The sequence below is a fragment of the Hyperolius riggenbachi genome, chromosome 5 (assembly GCF_040937935.1).
Source record: "Hyperolius riggenbachi isolate aHypRig1 chromosome 5, aHypRig1.pri, whole genome shotgun sequence".
In the NCBI taxonomy this organism is placed as follows: Eukaryota; Metazoa; Chordata; class Amphibia; order Anura; family Hyperoliidae; genus Hyperolius; species Hyperolius riggenbachi.
In genome coordinates, this window is record NC_090650.1 from 229,593,241 (window position 1) to 229,616,842 (window position 23,602).

At 46.9% G+C, this 23,602-nt stretch overlaps 1 protein-coding gene across 1 annotated transcript in view; it reads left to right on the plus strand.

Annotated features, from left to right (window-relative positions):
- Positions 1–960: 960 nt before the first annotated feature.
- Positions 961–23,602, plus strand: part of ZNF622 (zinc finger protein 622) — a 33,391-nt gene continuing 10,749 nt past the window's right edge. The window contains exons 1-4 of the mRNA XM_068236721.1: positions 961–1,060; positions 5,013–5,640; positions 18,243–18,515; positions 21,239–21,401. Coding sequence (XP_068092822.1) covers positions 5,049–5,640; positions 18,243–18,515; positions 21,239–21,401 — 1,028 coding nt within the window. The 5' untranslated portion in view covers positions 961–1,060; positions 5,013–5,048. The remainder of the gene's footprint in view (positions 1,061–5,012; positions 5,641–18,242; positions 18,516–21,238; positions 21,402–23,602) is intronic.

Below are 23,602 nucleotides of genomic sequence, written 5' to 3' on the forward strand. Positions count from 1 at the left end.
AATCATTAAATAATGTGTAATCATGAGAAGCAGTAATAAAACATTAAGTCTCCGGGCGCCGCTTTTAAAACGTTATTTTTCTCCGGCGCCCTTTTTTCCTATCGGGCGCCCATTAAACGATATTTATTATAGGAGTGAATGGCTGCGCCCGATTTGTCCACTAGCCTCAGGCGCCCGAATTTACTGTTACCCTGTGCCTATACTATAGGCTCTAGTAATGTAAATCCAGGCCTGGCTGTTTCCAACTGCCAAGCATAGAGTATCTCCCTTTGCGGAATGTTAGTTTACTGAGCGTTCAATGCACAGAGATCCCCTGCCATTACTAAAGATTTCACCACCTGTTATAAATTTCAAAATGGTAAATCAGGGAGAGGAAACATTTTACAGTGGGCAAACACTAACTAAATAACTTGTAAGAGAATATTGAAAAAAATGGCAATTTTATTAATTACATTATTTGCACTACAGTTCCTTTTTATTATTATTATTATTGATTTACAAAGTACCAACATTCTGTTTCCCTGTACAAAGTAAGAAATGAACATATGGGTACATAATGCAGACAAATGGAATTCACCCAAATACAAAATGCATAATTTACATATAATTTACAAATACAGAATTAGTAACGACAGTGACAAAAGTAACATGATGAATAAAATGGGATAAATACCAAGACACAAAAGGCGAAGAGTTAGGCACCTTGAGGTACTCATGCTCAAACAATACAAAAACAGTCGGTCCTTTTCAGTGAATTAGTAATTATTTTTTTTCAACGGTACATTTTCATTGTATTCAATATTTTTTATAGCATCAAACGTTCTTATTACTTGTAGCGTACCAGGCTTCAGTTATTTCGCTTAGTCTGCAATCTCTACTTCTACCAGCAGATGGCAGAAACATATTGAAAATGTGACATGTGCGTCGCTATCATTTGCCCAAATGTACGATGGCCGCTCATGTTTCAAAGCGTTTCTTGTGGACGTCTCTGCAGCGGAAGTGAAGTAGGGTAATAGCGGAAAGAGGAAGTGACAAAGCGTGATAGGCGAGGTGGTGGCGAGTAAGTAGATACCTACGCTAGCGTGCTATTTTATCATTGATTTGCCTCTTATTGTTAATTATTTGTAGGTCTTGCACAGAGTATGTGTCTTAAATGTGATATTTTGCCAGCGCTGCTGTAGTCGTGTAGATGCAGCGGTAGAAGGTGGAGAGCTCAGGTAAAGCGAGCCTCACATGCACAACACTAACATCCCAAGTGACTTGTAAAGAATGCCTTGTGCGTGAATACCAGGATAGGCTGGCAGCAGAGGGGTAAGGGGTTCAAATTCCAGCTAGGAATGATACTGTCTGCATGGAGTTTGTTTTTCCTGTTATGTGGGATTTCTGTGGTTGCTTCAGTTTCCTCGCATATCATGCCCCTAGACTGTGGTAGAGACACAGATTGTGAGCAAACGCTGTGGTTAAGTAAAGTGATGTGACTTGTTTAATAGTGGTGGATGTGTAAGTGTCAGTGCTGTATAATTGTGCAAAAATAATGATATATAAAATGGGACTAAATGGAGCGTGACAAATGTAGGCGTCTGCTCCATAGCGGGTACTGGGGACACCAACTATACGAATTACGGTACTTTTCCGTTAGGTGGGCGCATCCACTTGGTGGCGATAATTGCTATTCCCCCTCTAGGCCGTCATGGATAGTAGGGAAAGATTTATTTCTTGTGGTGTTTTATCGCCACCTAGTGGATGCGCCTGGCCGAATTGCAGCTACTAATAGTGGGCTCAAACGGAGCAGTGCTTTTCGGCGCTGCTAGATTTGAGCGCAGCCAGCGCCGCCATAGACTATAATATAGAGTGACCAGATTTTTGTAGGCTCAACCTGGGATGGGGGGAATTGGGGGGGGGGGGGGGGGGCTGTGGTGCGGCGCGCGGAAAAATATGGTGTCTGCAGCGTGTGCAAAAAAATGGGCGTGGCCATGACATTCTATGGGCGGAGCTAATGTAATGATGCAACAGCGAGGCATAAGAAAGCAGTGTTTACGCCGTGATGTGGTCAAACGTGGATTCACATCATAGGTGTGCAGAAACTGTGTGATGCTATTTAATAGTATGCCATAACCCCAAAGCAGCAAACACAGCCAACTATGACCATTATATAATAAATGCAGCAACAGTTACCCCAGACACCACAAAATAAACGCAATGGGCAACATGTCAGCACAAAATAAACGCATTGCGGGCAACATTTCAGCACAAAATAAACGCAATGGGGGCAAACATGTCAGCACAAAATAAACGCAATGGGGGCAAACATGTCAGTACAAAATAAACGCAATGGGGGCAAACATGTCAGTACAAAATAAACGCAATGGGGGCAAACATGTCAGTACAAAATAAACGCACTGCGGGCAAACATGTCAGTACAAGATAAACGCACTGCGGGCAAACATGTCAGTACAAGATAAACGCACTGCGGGCAAACATGTCAGTACAAGATAAACGCACTGCGGGCAAACATGTCAGTACAAGATAAACGCACTGCGGGCAAACATGTCAGTACAAGATAAACGCACTGCGGGCAAACATGTCAGTACAAGATAAACGCACTGCGGGCAAACATGTCAGTACAAGATAAACGCACTGCGGGCAAACATGTCAGTACAAGATAAACGCACTGCGGGCAAACATGTCAGTACAAGATAAACGCACTGCGGGCAAACATGTCAGTACAAGATAAACGCACTGCGGGCAAACATGTCAGTACAAGATAAACGCACTGCGGGCAAACATGTCAGTACAAGATAAACGCACTGCGGGCAAACATGTCAGTACAAGATAAACGCACTGCGGGCAAACATGTCAGTACAAGATAAACGCACTGCGGGCAAACATGTCAGTACAAGATAAACGCACTGCGGGCAAACATGTCAGTACAAGATAAACGCACTGCGGGCAAACATGTCAGTACAAGATAAACGCACTGCGGGCAAACATGTCAGTACAAGATAAACGCACTGCGGGCAAACATGTCAGTACAAGATAAACGCACTGCGGGCAAACATGTCAGTGCAAGATAAACGCAATGCGGGCAAACATGTCAGTGCAAGATAAACGCAATGCGGGCAAACATGTCAGTACAAGATAAACGCAATGCGGGCAAACACTTCACCTGCAAGAAAAAGCATTTACTCACCTGGCAGAAGACGTCCCCTCACGCAGCCGGCCTCTGGTGCCTCTGGTGTGTGCAGCTCCCCCTGGCCTGGACGATCTTCAATCTCCCGCTCAGCCTCTCACAGGCAGAGCAGGGCTACGGCAAGATGGCGTCCGGAGGCGGAGCCCTGTACTGGAGACACAAAGTCTCCAATACAGGGCTCCGCCTCCGGACGCCATCTCCCCGTAGCCCTGCTCTGCCTGTGCCTGCCGGAGGAGGACATTGCAGGCTGGAGCGGGGCTGCGGGGAATGAACTAGCGCAGCGTCTAGTTCATTGTACGGTGGCCAGAGTCCCGAGGCTGGGACGTCCCGCTGCTAAAAGCAGGACGTTTCCCGGGACCTCATGCAGCCTGGGACAGCGCCCCCCGAAGGCGGGACGCGTCCCGGGTAAAGCGGGACGTATGGTCACCGTATATAAAAGGAATTAGTCTATAGTGGCGCTCAGTGAGTAACGTTGGCGCCGTCAGAAGACGGAGCAGAGGTTGCTTAAAAATCACAATAATTCGGCCTCCAGCAATAGCTGGAAGCCCAATTATTTCATTCCCTACCATCCATGGCGGCCTGGAGGGGGGATAGTAATTAACACGGCCTGGACTTGTGCAGAAGCAGGATCAGCCTTATACCGGCTGTATTCTGCGCCTAAGTCTACCGGCGCCGATTTCAAATGTACTCGGCTCAAAGCATCTGCTGTTAGTACCAGCAGTTTGCATAGCCAGTGGGCCCATATTTGGAGTACATTTGAAAACGGCGCTGGTAGACTTGGGCGCAGGATCCAGCTGTTATACGGCTGATCCTGCTTCTGCACAAGTCCGGGCCGTTTTAATTACTATTCCCCCTCCAGGCCGCCATGGATAGTGGGGGAATGAAATAATTCGGCTTCCAGCGATTGCTGGAGGCCGAATTATTGTGTTTTTTTAAGGAACCTCGGCTCCGTCTTCTGATGGAGCCGACGTTACTCACTGAGCGCTGCAATAGGAGTGATTCCTATTGTAGTCTATGGAGGCGCCGGCTGCGCCCAAATCTAGCAGCGCTGAAAAGCACTGCTCCGCATATTTGGGGTGTGTGGGGGGGGGGTTAAGGTTAGTTGCCCACTGGGGGTGGGGGTTAAGGTTAGACACCACCATGGGGTAAGATTGGGGTTAGGCACCACTGGGTGGGGGAGGGGTGTGTTCTGTGTGAGAGAAGGGAAAGGTTAAAGGAAACCTGAGACAGGGATATAAAAAATGTATACATAACTGGGGCTTCCCCCAGCCCCCTCTGGCCTGATCGCTCCCACGCCGCCATACTCCGCTGCTCGCAGCCTCCTCAAACTGCTTGGAAAAGCCTCCACTCCAGGACATAGTGCGCAGGCTGGCTGTACGCGCTCCCCTATCACACTCCCATGGGTGGGAGTGAATTTTGCTAGCCATGGGAAAGCGACAACAAACAACAAATAAAGGGACAAGGGAGCAGCACAGCATGACTGCGCCAGCTCCGACTGGACGTCTTACTGGGGCCAGTTGCTGAGGCTGCGGGCAGCGGAGGACGGTGGCGTGGCAGTGATCAGGCAGGAGGGGGCTGTATAAATTTTGTTGCGGTTGCCGATACTGGAGGTTACGTGACGTAACTTACGTCCAGGAAAGAACAAGATGACGTATTGGCCCTTATTCAAATCACTTCTTCTCCCCTCTATGTTCCCACTATCTGTGGGGACACCTTAGGGCGCTGTCCTTGGCTTTCGTCTCGTAGGGTGGTTGTGTTAAGGCATAGGATTTTTTTAATGTGTTTTCTTGGCAATAATATGCACATGTATTTTGTTTTTCAGCATTCCAGTATATATTTTGTGACAGACTTTATAAAGATGTCTTCGTACACCTGCATCACTTGTAGAGTGGCCTTTGCAGACCCTGACATCCAGAGAGCTCATTACAAGACAGACTGGCACAGGTACAATCTGAAGAGGAAGGTCGCTGACATGCCACCTGTAACGGCAGAGAATTTTCAAGAGCGTGTCTTGGCCCAAAGGGCTGTGGTTGAAGAGCAGAGCAAAGAAACCGCTACCTATTGCACTGTGTGCAGCAAGCGATTCTCCACTTTAAATGCTTATGAAAACCACTTAAAGTCCAAAAAACACCTGGACTTAGAAAAGAAAGCAACACAGGCAGTCGCAAGGAAGGTAGAGATGATGAATGAAAAGAATCTGGAGAAAGGGCTGAATGCAGACACTGTTGACAAAGATGCCATGAATGCTGCTATTCAGAAGGCTGTTAAAGCACAACCGTCTTCATCTCCAAAAAAGAAAATAAGTATTGCTCAGGGTGGTGATGCGGCTTCCCTTTCTGACAAAGCAAGAAGCAGGCCTGAAAAGCCACCCAGGCTGCAGTGGTATGAGCAACAGGCCAAGAAGCTGGCATCTCAGGAAGAAGAGCAGGATTCTGAGGCGGAGGGAGAAGGTAATGCTGGGGAGACCAGGCATTTATGATGTTTTGTTTCACAATCCGCAAAATGATTTTTTAATTGCTCATGTTATGCTACTGGTTTCCAGGTAACCTACAAATCTATAATTAACCACTTGCCAACCGCCTAACGCCGATGTGGCTTCCTTGTTCTTCCACGATGCCATATGGCGTCATCTCGCAAGGAGCAAGATTTGACAGGAGCTCAAACGTGTAGTGATGGGCTCATGAGTACATAACTAGCCGAATTCGTGATTCTAATGAGGCTTAATGGCCTCTGGTGTGCAGCTGGGAGAGGGGGGTTAATTATCCAGATGTCCGGTGCTTCTATGCGTATCACACATTTGCACGCGTCCAATGGGATGCATTCCACGAGTCAATACCGTGCACTTTCTCCTATTGGACACATGCGATACACATAGAAGTGCCGGACATCTGGGTAATTAACCCTCTCCCAGCTGCACACCTGAGGCTATTAAGCATCATTAGAATCACAAATTTGGGTAGTTATGTACTCGTGAGCCCATCACTACTTGTGTGAGCTCCTGTCAATTCTTGCTCCTTGCGAGATGACGCCATATGGCTTCGTGGAGGGACAAGGAAGCCACTCTGCGACATCTGAGCCCATCACTGCACTCGAGCGCAAGCTCCCGTCATTGTAAACAGCGGGCACCAGCGATCAGCCTGCATCGGCTGGCAGGCTGTTTTTTATTTTATTTATATAATCTCACTGACATCTACGCAGCGCTGCACAGAGTAAATTAGTGATATTTCACTTAACTGTCCCTTGGTGCGGCTATATATGTATACTGTAGTGTAGGGCTAATTTATGGGGGATAAAAATATACAACATTTTTTTTTTTTTTAACCACTTCCGGATTCCGGGTGGTTTGGTTGATCTGTGCTGCGGGGGCTCTTCAGCCCGCAGCACAGATCAGAAATCAGGCAGGGCGATCAGACTCCCCTCCCCCCCCCCCCCCCCACCCTTTTTCCCCACTAGGGGGATGTCCTGCTGGGGGGGTCTGATCCTCAAAGCCCCCCTCCGCAGCACTACTCCTCCCTCTGCCTCCTTCCCTCCCTCTCCCGTCCCCAGAGTGCGGCGTAGGACGGAAAGCCGTCCTGCGCCGGATAGGATAGGGTTTAGCCTATCAGATGTCAGCGATCCCCGGCCAATATGCTACTTGACTGACAGAACAGCAGTCTATATTTCATCCACACTTCTCCCCCTGCCTTGTTGTCACCCATGCAAAGGTAGACAGGGAGTAGGTGGGAGGAGGCTCCCGCTATTTTTTTGCTGTGAACACCGCACAACACCTCACCCCACCAAGCAATTTATATGCTGATGAGATTAAAGCTGGCCATACACTGGCCCAATTTGCCTCCGTTCGACAGCAGATTCGATCACTGGGATCGAATCTGCTGCCAATCGTTCGCACTAAATGCACCCGCCGATCCGATTTCCTCCCGAAATCAGATCGGTCCGTCGATCGCGCCGTGCAGGAAATTACCGCCGATCGCTTGCGGGTAGGGAGCGTGTCGCTAGCGGCGGCCTATCCGATACAGGTATACATTACCTGACGCTGGCTCCCGGGCATCTTCTCCGCGCTGCCCGCTCTGTTCCTGCTCCATCCCAGCGTACACTAACTTCCTGTGTCACTCCAGTGACCAGGAAGTTCAAATAGAGGGCGCTCTATTTGAACTTCCTGGTCACGGAGTGACACAGTGTACGCTGGGATGCGGTGCGGGATGCTGGGATGCGGTGCAGCGCGGAGAATAGGACCCGGAGCCAGCTTTAGGTAATGTATACGGGGGGGGGGGGGGGGGGGGGCAGGCGGCAGGAGCAGCTCAACAGATTGTGGTTGGTTTCAGGCTGAAATCGATTCACAATCTGTTTGCAGTAAAGGCAGCCATACAATCCCTCTCTGATCAGATAGGGATCTGTCAGTTGGTCGATCTTATGGCAAATCGACCAGTGTATGGCTAACTTAACACTCTGTGGTCAGTACTGCAGCTACAGTTGAGAAGGCTCCTGCTACTCTTTTCACTGTGAACACAGCAGACCCCACCCATACGCTAATGAGATTATCTTTTTGTGGTCAGCACTACAGCTACAGTCTGATCAACAATTCCTGTCTAGTTCCCTGTCCTAAGCTTTTATCTTTCCCTCAACCCCCGGAAGGTTCATAAAACCGTTAAACAGAGCAGTGAGGCTATGCTTCTTATTGCAGCAAGGGCAGGGTGATGAGAGGTACTCGTCTTATAAATACTGTGGGAAGGTCTAAATGCCTTACTAGACTACGCTGAGCTGTAGTGCTGTCAAACACATTTGTAATACTTACCAGCTGTGATAGTGAGCATTGCCAAATTGTGCTGCGATTCCATCTATTACTGCCTGTAAAGTTTTGTAAACCACAAATTGCACCTTTTTGGATTTTTTTTTTTTTTTTAACTCCTGGGAGAGGTTTTTGTGTCCGTTAACAGTGATCCACACGATCACTGTTATCTTTTTAAAGTGGCCATCCTTATTGCAGTAAGAATATACTACAGTATTTGACATTGGAGTGGAAACTTGTCACTATGCTGTGTGGAAAATAAAAGTTTAGTATCCAGACCCAGCAAGCCAGCACGCTATGTAATTTCCAGAGTCTTCAATCATTCCAGTCAGTTTCCCTTAATCCACATATTCTCTTGCATGTTGTTTTATCCACAGCAAGTTCTGCCAGGTTTCCTGTCATATTGATCAGCTGCTGTCACAGCCACACAGGTGATATAGGTACAGCAAATCCGAATGTACCACAGTGTCTGATCCCTTAACTCAGTGGTTCCCAACTGGGAATGTGTCGTCGCGTTCCCCCGCTCTGCCTCCTCCTCGCTTGTCGGCTCTGTCCGCCGCTCTGTGTATTAGAGCAGTGCTACAAGAAAATGGCCGCCGACGTCTGCAGTTGCGGACATAGCTGGCCATTTTTTTGTAGCACTGCATTAACTACTCAGAGCCAGGCATGGTCGGAAGAGCCCATTTCCGTTTCCGAGACAATTTCGCATACCGTCATACCGAAATTCCGCTACCGTTTCATTCCGACGGTATTCCGGAGCTGTTCCGCGAAATTCCGACGTATTCGGAATTCCGTCGGAAAAAATTTAAAATCTCCCTCCTCCTCTTATATCATCAAGTAGGGAATACCATAGCTGGGATTTGACCCAGGACGCAGTGTCTAGTAGGTATCTGTCTTACCCTCTAGACCATGAACCACACTACATGCTAAAGCTGGCCTAGCATAAACCATACTACCATTATGATCATCAATTCAATAGAAAAAGTAGCATGATTAAAGAGAATCTGTATTGTTAAAATCGCACAAAAGTAAACATACCAGTGTGTTAGGGGACATCTCCTATTCTCCTAAGTGGTTAAAAACAGTTTTAAAAAGTTTGTTTATAAACAAACAAAATGGCCACCAAAACAGGAAGTAGGTTGATGTACAGTATGTCCACACATAGAAAATACATCCATACACAAGCAGGCTGTATACAGCCTTCCTTTTGAATCTCAAGAGATCATTGTGTGTTTCTTTCCCCCTGTTCTCATGCACTGAAGTTTCAGGCTGCTTGTTTCTTCCTGCTAACAGCTTTGCCCTTGTCTGTAATTCTTCAGTATGTGAAAGCCCAGCCAGCTCAGAGGACGATTTATCCAGCTTGTAAAAGATAAGAGAGAAGATGCTCTAATCCTAAATAACACACAGGCAGTGTGCATAGAGGGGCCTGGAAGGGGGAGTTCATACCAGAACCACAACACTGAAGAACTTGGCAGCCTTCCAGACACAGGCCGACAAGTCTGACGGGGGAAAGATACATTGATTTATTACAGAGACAGTGATAGTATAAAGTGCTGCAGTATGCCAGAACACATTAGAATAGCTTTTTGAACTTGTAGGATGATAAAAAAACAGGATGCAATTTTTGTTACGGAGTCTCTTTAAGGATTTGTACTTTTCGAAAAGCATGCTTATATACCATAGCTGGGATTTGAACCCAGGACGCAGTGTGTAGTAGGTATCTGTCTTACCCTCTAGACCATGAACCACACTACATGCTAAAGCTGGCCTAGCATAAACCATACTACCATTATGATCATCCATTCAATAGAAAAAGTAGCATGATTAAGGATTTGTACTTTTTGAAAAGCATCCTTAATACCATAGCTGGGATTTGAACCCAGGACGCAGTGTGTAGTAGGTTTCTGTCTTACCCTCTAGACCATGAACCACACTACATGCTAAAGCTGGCCTAGCATAAACCATACTACCATTATGATCAATTCAATAGAAAAAGTAGCATGATTAAGGATTTGTACTTTTTGAAAAGCATGCTTATATTCCATAGCTGGGATTTGAACCCAGGACGCAGTGGGTAGTAGGTATCTGTCTTACCCTCTAGACCATGAACCACACTACGTGCTAAAGCTGGCCTAGCATAAACCATACTACCATTATGATCAATTCAATAGAAAAAGTAGCATGATTAAGGATTTGTACTTTTTGAAAAGCATGCTTATATACCATAGCATATCTATTGAATTGATCATAATGGTAGTATGGTACATGCTAGGCCAGCTTTAGCATGTAGAGGTGGGACAAGGTCCTTCAGCACCCAAGGCTGAGACAGCAAAGTGCGCCCTCCCACCCCAGCCGTCACACACTGATTGCTATTACACTAAGAGGTGCCCCAGGGCCCCCAACCCCCCCAACACCTTAATCTCTACTTATCTGGCTTGCAGTCACTGCCATGTATCACCTTTTCTTATTTCTTTCTGCTTCAAACACAATTGGGAATGACAGCTGAATGAATTGTGCATCCCCTCCTACACTGCGCCCTGAGGCTGAAGCCTCTCCAGCCTCTGCCTCGGCCCGGCCCTGAGTGTGGTTGATGGTCTAGGGGGTAAGACAGATACCTACTACCATGTAGTGTGGTTCATGGTGTAGAGGGTAAGACAGATACCTACTACACACTGCGTCCTGGGTTCAAATCCCAGCTATGGTATATAAGCATGCTTTTCAAAAAGTACAAATCCTTAATCATGCTACTTTTTCTATTGAAAAAGTGCTAGTATGGTTTATGCTAGGCCAGCTTTAGCATGTAGTGTGGTTCATGGTCTAGAGGGTAAGACAGATACCTACTACACACTGCGTCCTGGGTTCAAATCCCAGCTATGGTATATAAGCTGTTTTGAAAATCTGCAATTCCCTACTTGATGATATAAGAGGATGGATGGATGGAGGAGGAGATTTTTTGGGTAATATTCCGAAAAATTCCGTCGGAATTATAAGAGTTATAGGAATTCCGTTCCGACCACCGGATTAATAATTCCGCGTAATTTTCCGAGCATCCCTACTCAGAGCGAGGGCGGAGGCCAGAGTGAGGAGGGAGCCAGAGAAACACTTGGAGCGGAGAGGGAGGAGAGGACCGGATTTACCATAAGGAACTGAGGTAGGAGCATAAATGTGCCTGCTCCTGCAAAAAGGCGGCATCCTTTACGAGTGTCTCTCTCCCTGTTACAGCCAGCATATCTGTGGCAGGCAAACTGCTGCAGCTGTGCTGCGGCTGGGAGAGCAGCAGATAGCTAGCAGATTCGAGCAGAGTACAGCTGGCCTCCCCCTGCTTCCTGACTACCTACAGGCCTACACTGGGGCAGCTATGTTACCTTCACCGGGGCAGCTATGTTACCTTCACCGGGGCAGCTATGTTACCTTCACCGGGGCAGCTATGTTACCTTCACCGGGGCAGCTATGTTACCTTCACCGGGGCAGCTATGTTACCTTCACCGGGGCAGCTATGTTACCTTCACCGGGGCAGCTATGTTACCTTCACCGGGGCAGCTATGTTACCTTCACCGGGGCAGCTATGTTACCTTCACCGGGGCAGCTATGTTACCTTCACCGGGGCAGCTATGTTACCTTCACCGGGGCACCTATGTTACCTTCACCGGGGCACCTATGTTACCTTCACCGGGGCACCTATGTTACCTTCACCGGGGCACCTATGTTACCTTCACCGGGGCAGCTATGTTACCTTCACCGGGGCAGCTATGTTACCTTCACCGGGGCAGCTATGTTACCTTCACCGGGGCAGCTATGTTACCTTCACCGGGGCAGCTATGTTACCTTCACCGGGGCAGCTATGTTACCTTCACCGGGGCAGCTATGTTACCTTCACCGGGGCAGCTATGTTACCTTCACCGGGGCAGCTATGTTACCTTCACCGGGGCACCTATGTTACCTTCACCGGGGCACCTATGTTACCTTCACCGGGGCAGCTATGTTACCTTCACTGGGGCAGCTATACCACCTTCACTGGGGCAGCTATACCACCTTCACTGGGGCAGCTATACCACCTTCACTGGGGCAGCTATACCACCTTCACTGGGGCAGCTATACCACCTTCACTGGGGCAGCTATACCACCTTCACTGGGGCAGCTATACCACCTTCACTGGGGCAGCTATACCACCTTCACTGGGGCAGCTATACCACCTTCACTGGGGCAGCAATACCACCTTCACTGGGGCAGCTATACCACCGTCACTGGGGCAGCTATACCACCTTCACTGGGGCAGCTATGTTACCTTCACTGGGGCAGCTATGTTACATTCACTGGGGCAGCTATGTTACCTTCACTGGGGCAGCTATACCACCGTCACTGGGGCAGCTATACCACCGTCACTGGGGCAGCTATACCACCGTCACTGGGGCAGCTATACCACCGTCACTGGGGCAGCCAGTCAAGGAACAATCCGTTGCTCTGAAGAGACCAGGGCCGCATGCAATGAGCTCTTTCTCCCGAGTTTTCTCCAAGGAGAACATTTTTCAACTTTTTTGTTGTTGTTGTTTTTTTTTTTTTGTAACGATTCTTTAATTGACAGTCAGCATATCAGTAATGTACTGATACAATACCCACAACAGGGCACTTAGTGGAATACAGGTAGAAGATTAAAAAAGGGTAACACAAGCAGAGACGGGCAAGAAGTCCATATAGATTAATTAATCTCAAATATTTAACCTCATTAACACAAATGCATACAAATGGTGAAGGGCCATAGTATGGTTAATCCTAAATAATCTGAGATAAACTATCAAAAATTCACATACACTCGTGTGCTTCGCACACTGTAACGCTAATGAAAAAAAGTTCAAAAACCCGTAATTGCAAAAGTATAACTTTGTGGTAGTGCTGAGCCACCATCCGAGGAGAGTGTGTGATGTCACCAGGAAACTGAAGGGGAAAGCCCACGCTGTCTGCAGCATTCAATTGAACAGCTGAGGAGGGGAGAGGCTCTTGCGTGTCCCCCTGGCTATCTCCACATCAACTTTTCCCTGTGAAAGGGAGACGTCCCTGACAGGGTAGGAAACCAGGTCACCATCTGGACTCTCTTGCTCCCCCGCAACTGGTGCAGGGTAGAGCTTATGTGCAGTGACTCAGCCACCTGGCCCGGATTCTGTGCTGCAACTCTACTACAGGCACCCAGGAGGATGCTGATAAGCTATAGTATAACCCCCATTTTGGATTACTATCACACTATGTCCATGACCTTGCATTATGAACTGCTACCTGCTGCCTAAGCTGTGCATAGTGATTGTGCTGGATGAGAATTTGTGCCATCATTATTGGAGAGACTGAGAAATTCATTAAGCTGTTAGTGAATTGAATGACAGCGCTTTGCTGCTTTTTTAGTCTGCGTGCAGGAATTGTGCCATACGCTATAATATGAACTTCTCCAGCCATGCTATTTAGCCTGTTGCTTTGCTGACAACATTAAGAACTTTACTGGGCAGGCCTGCATCACAAGAGCTCTGAGGGTAGAAGGCAGGGGGGTTTACTTGTGGTGGGTTCTCTCCCATGTCAGGGGTATTGCTTGTGGGTAGTGTTGGGGCTTGAATCCTAGGTCCTTTTATGGGGGTTGCACCTTGGGGACATACACTGCATTGTCTTTTTTTTATAGATTATTTAGTAATAAATTGATTTATACTTTTGCAATTATGGGTGTTTGAACTTTTTTTTTAATTTGAGATAAAGTAACAGGATCAGAGAGAGGACAACACCAGACAAGAAAATGCCCAACTTTAAGGCACGTACACACGCCGGTCTTTTTCAAACTACGGGTCGTCAGACCAGCCCGCGGGGCGGTCGTTCTGACGACAGTTGCACGTGAGTACAAGCTTTCGTCAGACTGATAACGCTGTTTTTGACTGATCCGTCGAGCGGATCAGTCAAAACCGGCCTTATCAGTCTGACGACCGAACAACCGCCCCGCGGGCAGTTTGAAAAAGTCTGGCGTGTGTACGTGTCTTTAAGGTGGCCACACAGATGCAACAAAATGATCCGATTTTACGGCAATTCGATTAAAAACGATTGGATCTCCCGAAAAAATCGAAAGCTTTTTTTTTTTTTTTTTTTTCATTCGACTGAAAAATCCAAACAGATTTCCCGTTTTCTCCGATAATCGATCCGGAATGCCAGATATTTTTCTTCAATCTTTCGAAAGATTGTATGGTGTGTGTTGGCTTGTCAATTTATTAATATACACACCCTAGCAATTTTGTCAGTTTCCAATCATTTTTATCATAATTGGGGAAAAATTGAACGTATGTGTGTGTTACATTGTAACATTTCAAAAATATGCCCAATCAGTCAGAAAAATTGAATAGATATTTAAAAAATTGTATGGTATGTGGCCACCTTTAAGCTCAACACACACCATACAATCTTGGTTGTACAGATTTACCAAATCTATGTGGTATAAGGGCCAACAGATTGAAAATACCTTAATTGATTAGATAAGCTCTTATACTACATGAAAGTGGTAAGATTGAACAACCAAGATTGTATGGTGTGTGTTGAGCTTAAGAGTGAACTATAGGGATAAACCATCATGTCATTACCCCAAACCATAATGTTGAAGTGATCCCAAGCCGAAGCTTGGGATCAAAATCAGATACTTACCTTGAGAGGAAAGCCTTAGGATCCCTCGCCACTCTGTTGTCCCCCGTTACTGAGAGAGGTCCCCTCCAGATCGGGGCCATGCAGCTCCTCTTCCTGAAGCGTGGCCGCACGAGCCCAGTACCAAGGAGCCCGCGGCTCTGGCTTACTGCGCATGCGGGAGTGGGCTCGGTCGGCTATTGCGCGGCCATGCTGTAGGAGCAAGAGCTGCGTGGCCTTGATATAATTAGCGACAATGCCTTACCTCTAATCTTCTGGGCAGCTGCACTCAGCGATGGGGGACATCAGAGCAGGGAGGCAAGCCTCATTAGGATCCCGAGGCTTCCCTCTCTTTAGGTAAGTATCTAATTTTATACCTAAGCTTCAGCTTGATTACTCTTCAAGAATGTAAGTTCAAAAAGCAGGCTAAGGAGTGGCTACCATTTATGAATTGTGTTTCTGACTCCTGAGTCACATCGCCAGCAGCTAGCTGGAATAGAATCTGCCATATGATGCAAAATTGCAGGTGTTCTGTACTAAAAGAAAAGAAGTAAAAAAAAAAAATTACCCGCCTGAACTGTCTTGTTGGTTGAGCGTTTGTGAGCCAGGATGCAAAACCTAGACAAATGTTCTCTGAAATAATGAACACGGTGTACAACTTATTGAAATATTTGAAATAGAGGCATTATACAAGTAAGCTATTTATTTCTACTTTTTTTTTTTTTTTTACCATCACTATGTTCCTTATATATGTTACGGCCAGAACCCGAAGTCTGGCCACTTCGGGTTCTAGCCGGTCAAAACGCGAAGTGGCCGCCTGATGCGGCCAATATAAGAAATGCTGCAGAATTTCGGACTTTGGCCGGCCAGAATGCGTTCTGACTATATGTGGCCGGCCAAGTCCAGAAGCTCGCCTCTTAGGAAGTGCTGTCCCACTCTCCGTGCACTGCAAGTAGTGCCGCTGTCCCCCGCTTTTTCAATTCCCTGTTCGTATCCAGCCTGCCCGTCCAGTTCCCCGTTCGTCTGCCAGCATGTTGCGCTTCTGCCCCTCCAGTTGCCCGCTCGTCTGCGGCTGCCAGCATGTTGCGCTTCTGCCTGTCCAGTTCCCGTTCGTCTGCGGCTGCCTCCATGTTGCGCCTTCTGCGCGTCCAGTTCCCTGTTCGTCTGCCTGCATGTTGTGCCGATGCCCAGCTCTCCGTTCACTGCAAGTTGTGCCGCTGTCCCCTGCTTTTCAATTCCCCGCTCGTCCAATTCTGCCTTCCGCCTTCTCACTGCTCCCCGCTGTCTTCCGCCTTCTCACTGCTCCCCGCTGCCTTCCGCCTTCTCACTGCTGCCTTCCGCCTTCTCACTGCCCCCTGCTGCCTTCCGTCTTGTTTCTTGGGAGTCAGGACCCAGGGATGCCTTTCCTGCTGCTGTTTTGCCGACGAAATAGCACTTTCATTCCTTCTCTCCATCTTCTTCCTGCCGGCTTCTTCCTCAGCCTGTATGTATTTAGCGAGTTTAGCCTGTCTAATTCCTCCTCATCTGTGACTAATCAAAGTTGTAATTTGATCTCTTCCCTGTGTCACCTGACTGCCATGTCAGATAAGCTAATTCGAAAGCACAGGATGTTAACACTATGCCTGCTTCCGTGGAAGCAGGAAGTAGCCACACTGCAGATTTATTGCAGGATTTGTATCAGGTGAAACAAAGAAATGCTTTTCTTTAAAAACATTATGCTGTATCTTTCAGAGCAGAGAGGAAGTTCCGAGTGCCATTGATGGTGCTGGACAGGACCCGGGATGTTCTGGGATTTGTGCGTTTTGGACTTTGGCCGACTGACTTTGGCCATTTCTAGAACTGGCCGGCCAATGTCAGAAATTCCCAGCATTTTGGACTTTGGCCGACGTCAAATTGGCCAGTTCTAGAAACGGCCGGCCAATTCTAGAATTGGCCGATTTCTGGTTTTGGCCGTAACATATACACCGTGTGGCTGACATGAAAAGTTATTTTGTTGTCTTCAGGGCTGGGGAGCAGGTACAAAATAATTTGACTCGGACTCCTCAGTTTATGAAATCGCCAACTCCAGGTGCCCATAATTGCTCTGACTCCTTTCCTCCCTGCTCCTTAATACTAATTGTACAGTTGTACAGAGGTGCCAAAAGTATAAAACTAGAATAAAATGTTTTAAAAGAGAACAATGGGGGGGTTATTGGTGGACTTACCTCCCAAAATAGACTCAGAAAAATGTTGCTTAAAGGATACCCAAAGTGGCGTGTGACATGGTGAGATAGACCTGTGTATGTACAGTGCCTAGCACTCAAATAACTATTCTGTGTTCCTTTTTTCCTTTGCCTGAAAGAGTTAAATATCAGGTATGTAAGTGGCTGACTCATTCCAGACTCAAACAGGAAGTGACTACAGTGTGACCCTCACTGATAAGAAATTCCAACTATAAAACTATAGCGGAAAATGGCTTCTGAGAGCAGGAAAGAGATAAAAAGGGGAATTTCTTATCAGTGAGGATCACACTGTAGTCACTTCCTGTCTGAGTCAGGACTGAGTCAGCCACTTACATACCTGATATTTAAAGGGTCGCTATGGTAAAAAAAAATTAGGTGTCTGCCATAACCCTGTTATCATGTACTTAACATTAGGAGCTTCAGATGCCAAGCAGTTTATTTTTTTTAAATGTGTCCTTGACAGGTTATACAGAGCAGATGCAGATATCCTTCCCGACGCATCTAATGCTGGGAATACACGGGTCGACCCCCGCCGCGTCCCCGCTCATGCCGCCGCCGGTTTACTGGATTCTCGCTCGGCCCCGCGGGCGCTCCTTATCTTCCGCTCGATTCTTCGCTATTGTCCACCCGCGGGGATCGAGCGAGTGGGGATCGAGCGGGATCATCGGACCTGTCGGAAATTCTCAATCAAGCCATCAGCGGTTCGATTGATAAGGAATAATTGCACCGTGTATGCCCAGCACAAGCTAAACGATGTGTCATCCCTCTCTAATGGCCCATACTCACGGGCTACTTTTGTGGCCTGTCGCTAGCACACGGGAGCATGTGCGCGACAGGCCGGCGACAGCTCGTCGCCCCAGGTCCCTCCATGTACACAACACGCAGAAGAGGGATCAGCGTCGCGACGGAAGCTGTCGCCGACGTTCCTCCCCCCCCCCCCCCCCCCCCCGCCGGAAGATCCGTGTTCTGCATAGAGGTTGCTGTCGCTAGTCCGCATACACACGCGGACTAGCGACAGTTGCTGTGAAGACCACGCCAATCACCTGGCGACGGTTCGGCGTGCATGCGCCTTACTCACGGGCAGCCTGTCGCCGCAACACGCGCGTGCCACGTGGTTGCGCTGACAATTGTAGCCCGTGAGTATGGGCCATAAGTCAGGCTGAGTCTGTATCCAAGTCTGTATTTCCCTGCAGCAATCACTCATATTCCTCCTTCCATTCTGCACAGGAAGAGTCTGTTTCCAGTGGAAGAACACAGTAGTTCTTTCAGATAACTACAATAATTGCGCAGCCTTTCTTATTTGGATATGTCAGCGAGCAGAAAAGTTCTCTGTAATTTGATTGTATGCGCAGTGTGGAAGCAGAATGTTGTATGCTCACTGCTTTTTTTTTTTTTTTTTGTCTTTTAGATTGGGAGGATATGGATTCAGAGGAAGAAGGTGACAGTGAGGAGGACATGGAGGATGTGGATGAGGGCATGGAGGATGCTGATGAGGGCAGTTCTGCTGCTGGAGCTGAGAGCAGTACAGCACCAGGGATGATCCCTGTCACAGACTGCTTGTTCTGCTCTCATCACTCCCGCTCTCTGCTAAAGAATGTCGCCCATATGACCAAAGTCCATAGTTTTTTCATTCCTGATATAGAGTTTCTACAAGATCTAAAGGGCCTCATTCTTTATTTGGGTCAGTATACACTCAATATGTAAACTTTGAAAATTAACACAAAAAAAAAAACACTTCTGAAATGAACTACACAGAAATTGGATTTAGTGATTTTTTTTTTTTGTAAACAGGTCTGTTCCTGCTATTGGGTGCAGCACAGTTTGAGGGGGAAATACTTTGCAGGTGAATGTAGCGAGTGGTAGATGTTAAAGTTGAGGGTTTATATTCTATATTATTCTTACTCATTGTTCCCAATACAATATGTGGTGGGGAAATTGGTGACGTCAAAATGTACATTTCTGAGGGAGTAGTTGATGCTAATCAATATTTACCAATCTGATTTCTATTCCCATCATCCGTGAAATATATGTAAATATGAATGCAGCACAGTAAATATATACTGAGACAGTAATTCCACAAGCACTGATGGCAGGAAATGTGAAGCTAATTTACACATCCACACCATAAGGCTAATCTATCTGCTTGATAACATAAAGCCACTGTTAACTCACAGCTCTGAAGTTATTACTTCATTATGACATATACAAGTAATAATCTGTAAATATAGAAAAGTCAAAGCAGAGGATTTAGAATGATGATAGAGAAGCCTGAAGATAGAGTGACAGCAGAGGGAGCATAGAGGAGGTTGGGACAAGTTTACAGTGGGACAGTGAAGTTGGACAGAGGCAGGATCGGTGAGACAGTATGATGGAGTAGGGTTGTGTACTTTAGTTCTCATCTCTGTAGGTAAGATAAGGTTGTATGTTTACAAATCAGTTCATCATGCAGCATGGCCTGTACACACTTTTAACCACCCTGGCATTCAATTTCCCCAGGACTTCCATGCAAAAAGTGTTTCAATTAATTTCCAATAATTTTCAATTCTTTTTTTTTTTTTTTTTTTGCAATTTTTTTTGCAATTTTTTTTAATATATATTGAATTCAATACAGGTTATTGTATTGAATTAAAAGAAAAAAGTGTTTGCTGCGAGATGTTTATGACGCTGTGTGACCCTGGTGTCATCAACGCCGATCGACGGGGGACATGTGATCGCCGAGGGGGAGCAAAATCCACCAAGGGACATGGAAGAAGACACTGGGGAAGCTATCAGAGGTGCGCGACGAGGGATCAGCACGCCAATGGTGAGTATAAGACCCAGATGTGCAGCCAGGTATAGTTGGCCAGATGGGCAGCCAGGTATATAGTGAGCCAGGTATTTAGCCAGATGTCGTCGTCCCCCCCCCTCCTCCCCGTCTCAGCCTGTTGAGTAAATAGATCTTCTCACCCGAGGGCTCTCTCCAGCGACGGCTGCAACAGCACTTCCTCTTTTATCACCAAGTCTCGTTTTCTGTACAATTACATTACGAGACTTGGTGACGTCACCGATCCTCGTAATGTAAATGTTCAGAGACCGGGACTTCAGAGATGGAGGGTGTGCGCCACAGCCGTCGCTGGAGAGAGCCCTCGGGTGAGTAGATCTATTTACTCAACGGGCTGAGACGGGGGGGGGGGGGGGGGCAGGGGTTTGAGGATCGGGAGGGGGGGTCAGGAGGGTGGAGGGGGATACCCCTGCCCGCACAGTCGTCGCATACAAGGGGGAACCCCCACACGCACACCCATTCTCTGCCTGCCGATTTGCTGCCCAGGGATTCCCTAGGGTGGCTGGATGCTTGTTCTGCACGTTGGGGTAGAACAGCTCGCTACCCACAGCGTGCAGTCAGGCATCCAGCCATCCTGGGGAATCACTCTGATGAGAAAAAAAATGCAGCCGGCGGGGCAGAGAAACAGGAAATCTCCCTGTCGGCATGGACGAGTTCAGCCTGTCATTAACGTTTTTTGCTGGACGAGCTTAGCTCGTCCATACCGCCAGGGTGGCTACATGATGTCGCCTGATGGGGTCCGGAACCCGATCCCTCAGATGACATTGCTGGGCCGAGGCTGTACAGATGTGGAGTCAGCTGTACAGCTGAAGATGGGTTCTGTTGTCACAAAGTGGTGCCAATATGAAGTCACGCGGTGGGGCGGGGTGAGTGGCTCCAAAGAAGGTATTCGCTGCCGCTTGAGCAAGTTGTTCTGCCTGGCGGATTGCTTTCAGGGTGGCGGTCGGGGGCCACAGTGCACATGCCGGATTATTGCCTGAGGTGGTTGTCAGCCAACTCTAATCTAGCATGTGTATGTGGCTTTAGAGCATCCAGATAGAGGGCATTATGCATGCTTTCTATCAGATGAAATTCTTAAAGGGAACCTAAACTGAGAGGATGTGGATGTTTCCTTATAAACAATACCAGTTGCCTGGCAGTCCTGCTGATCTCTTTGGCTGCAGTAGTGGCTGAATCACACGCCTGAAACAAGCATGCAGCTAATCCAGTCTGACTTCAGTCAGAGCACCTGATCTGCATGCTTGTTCAGGGGCTGGGGCTGAAAGTATTAGAGACACAGGAGCAGCAGAAGAGTCAGGCAACTGATTTTAAAAGGAAAAATCCATATCCTTCTCAGTTTAGGTTCCCTTTAATTTGTCTCCTCCAGTAACTGGAAGTTTGTTGTGCAGGAAGAGGCTGGTAAAGCAGCTCCTGTGTTTCTCATGGGTCTACTTTTACATTGAGTGCTTGTGTTCAGAGATTTCAGCTGTGCTTGTATACAGAGCTGTATGTTGCAGTGTAATTCATTGAGTACATTTGTGTTCTTGTTGTAGCTTACATTTGATGACAAGCTGATTGATGGTGTATATTTGCTGACCTTCTAGGTGAGAAGGTTGGTGTTGGGAAGATCTGCTTATGGTGCAATGAAAGAGGAAAATCCTTTTACACTACGGAATCAGTCCAGGCTCACATGACTGACAAGAGTCACTGCAGGCTCTTCACTGATGGCGACGCTGCTTTGGAGTTTGCAGACTTCTATGACTTTAGGTATGAATGTTGCATATTTTACCGTCAGCATGCACCATTACTTGCTTGTAATAGTATAGTACAGTGTTTCTCAAACCTGTCCTCGTGACTCCCCAATGGTGCATGTTTTGCAGGCAATCTCACCTATGCACAGGTGAGGTAATTAGTGTCTCAGCTAGGTGGATTCCATGTAGCTGAGACACTAATTATCCCACCTGTGCATAGATGAGGCTGCCTGCAAATCGTGCACCGTTGGGGAGTCACGAGGACAGGTTTGAGAAACACTGGTATAGTAAATATAAATGTATTGATGTATAGTTTGCTCTACAATGTAAAGGTCTAAATGGCAACATTTTAACAATCAAGGCATATAGCAGTAGAGGGAGAAGTCACAAGAATATATAAGAGCAATATATAAGTAGTGAATAAAACCTTCTAGCGTCGACATTCAGGAAGCCATTTATGAAACTACTATAAGTTACATTGTAGACTTTAAAAAAACGTACACACGCTAGATAACGACCGATTTTGCCAATAATCCAGCCAGCTCCTCCTGATGCCCACCCAGCCAGTAGTCTGCCAGGAGATCAATTTGGTCAAACTATGGGCAAAAGCTTTGTTCTCTCTGCTCGCCCCACCTGCCGCCACATCTGTGACATTCTATGGGCTCTCCAGCACACCCGCACCAGTGCGTAATTAGCCTGTAGGTTAACTTCATGTCTGTACAGCTTGGGCCCATTGATGTCGTCTGAGGGATCAGTTCCCCATCCTTATCAGATGACATCCATCTAGCATGTGTTACCAACAAGCAGTATTGCCGCCAGGGCTGTGGAGTCGGTCCAAAAATCCTCCGACTCCTCAGTTTAGGATTCCACCGACTCCGACTCCACGACTCCGACTCCTCTAATTTGCATATTACAATTTTGTTGATTAAAAGTATGTAACATGAAATTCGTCTCTTAACTGCCAACGCTTAGGAATTTTACAAGACAGCTGAAGTGAGAAGGATATGTAGACTACTATATGTATTCCCTTTAGACTAAAACTAGTCCTTGGTAAAAGTACTTGTAAAAGGTACAAACCGGAACAAAGAACATCTATCAGGCCCTAGGCGATGTAAGTGTGGGTACATGTAAGAATGATGTGCAGGTACTCTGCAGGGGAATGAGGAGATTGTAAACAGACACCTCTGTGTTCAATGTGGACAGCATTCTCAGTGGATTCCCTGCAGCTCTGTGGGGAGTGCATATGTAGAGTATAGTACTACTGTGTAACAAAGTAAACCTGAGACAGATGAAATTTAAAGTTTTATACATACCTGGGGCTTCCTCCAGCCGCCTTCAGGATAATCAGTCCCTCTATGTCCTCCTCCACCACCTGGATCTTCTGCTAAGAGTCCAGGTACTTGAGCCAGTCGGGCGTAGTGCGCATGCACACACTCCGCCGCCAGGAGCATACTACACCTGTGCAGCACTATTGCGCAGGTGCAGAATGTACCTGGCTGTGGGAGCGGCATGCGGCCGGACAGCGCTGACTGGCTGAATTACCAGGACTCATAGCAGAAGATCCGGGTGGTGGAGGACAGCGAGGGACTGATTAGCCTGAAGGGGGCTGGAGGAAGCCCCAGGTATGTATAAAACTTTACTTTTCATCCGTTTCAGTTACCCTTTAATTTGTAGTCACCAAACCAAATTTTAATAACATATCACATTATTTGATTTCATCAGCAAAGGGAGTGCATACATTTTGCATAAATCAGCATCAATGCAGATTTATTTCCATCTCATTGACCATCTCTATTAGTGACACAGCTACACATCAGGCTTTATTCTTACAGCATAGATGTTATTTAGTATATATAAGAGATTCCTGTGTACACATCATATGTACAGTCACAATCAGATATGTATATCTGATCTTAAAAATACGGGGACTGCTTTATTGAAGCAGCACAAGTAACTAATTTTGACTGGTTTATTTCATTTTTGTGGACTAAGCACAGCTATTACTGTATATATACTGTATATATACATTATTTTTAATGACTATCATCTGAGAAATAGAACATTTTATCATATTTTCTATTTTAATTACAGTTACAAATTCATTAGGAGTCGGAGTCGGTGCATTTTTTTCCCGACTCCGACTCCAGGCACCCAAAATTGCACGACTCCGACTCCACAGCCCTGATTGCCGCCATAAAAATCAAATTTCAACAGCAA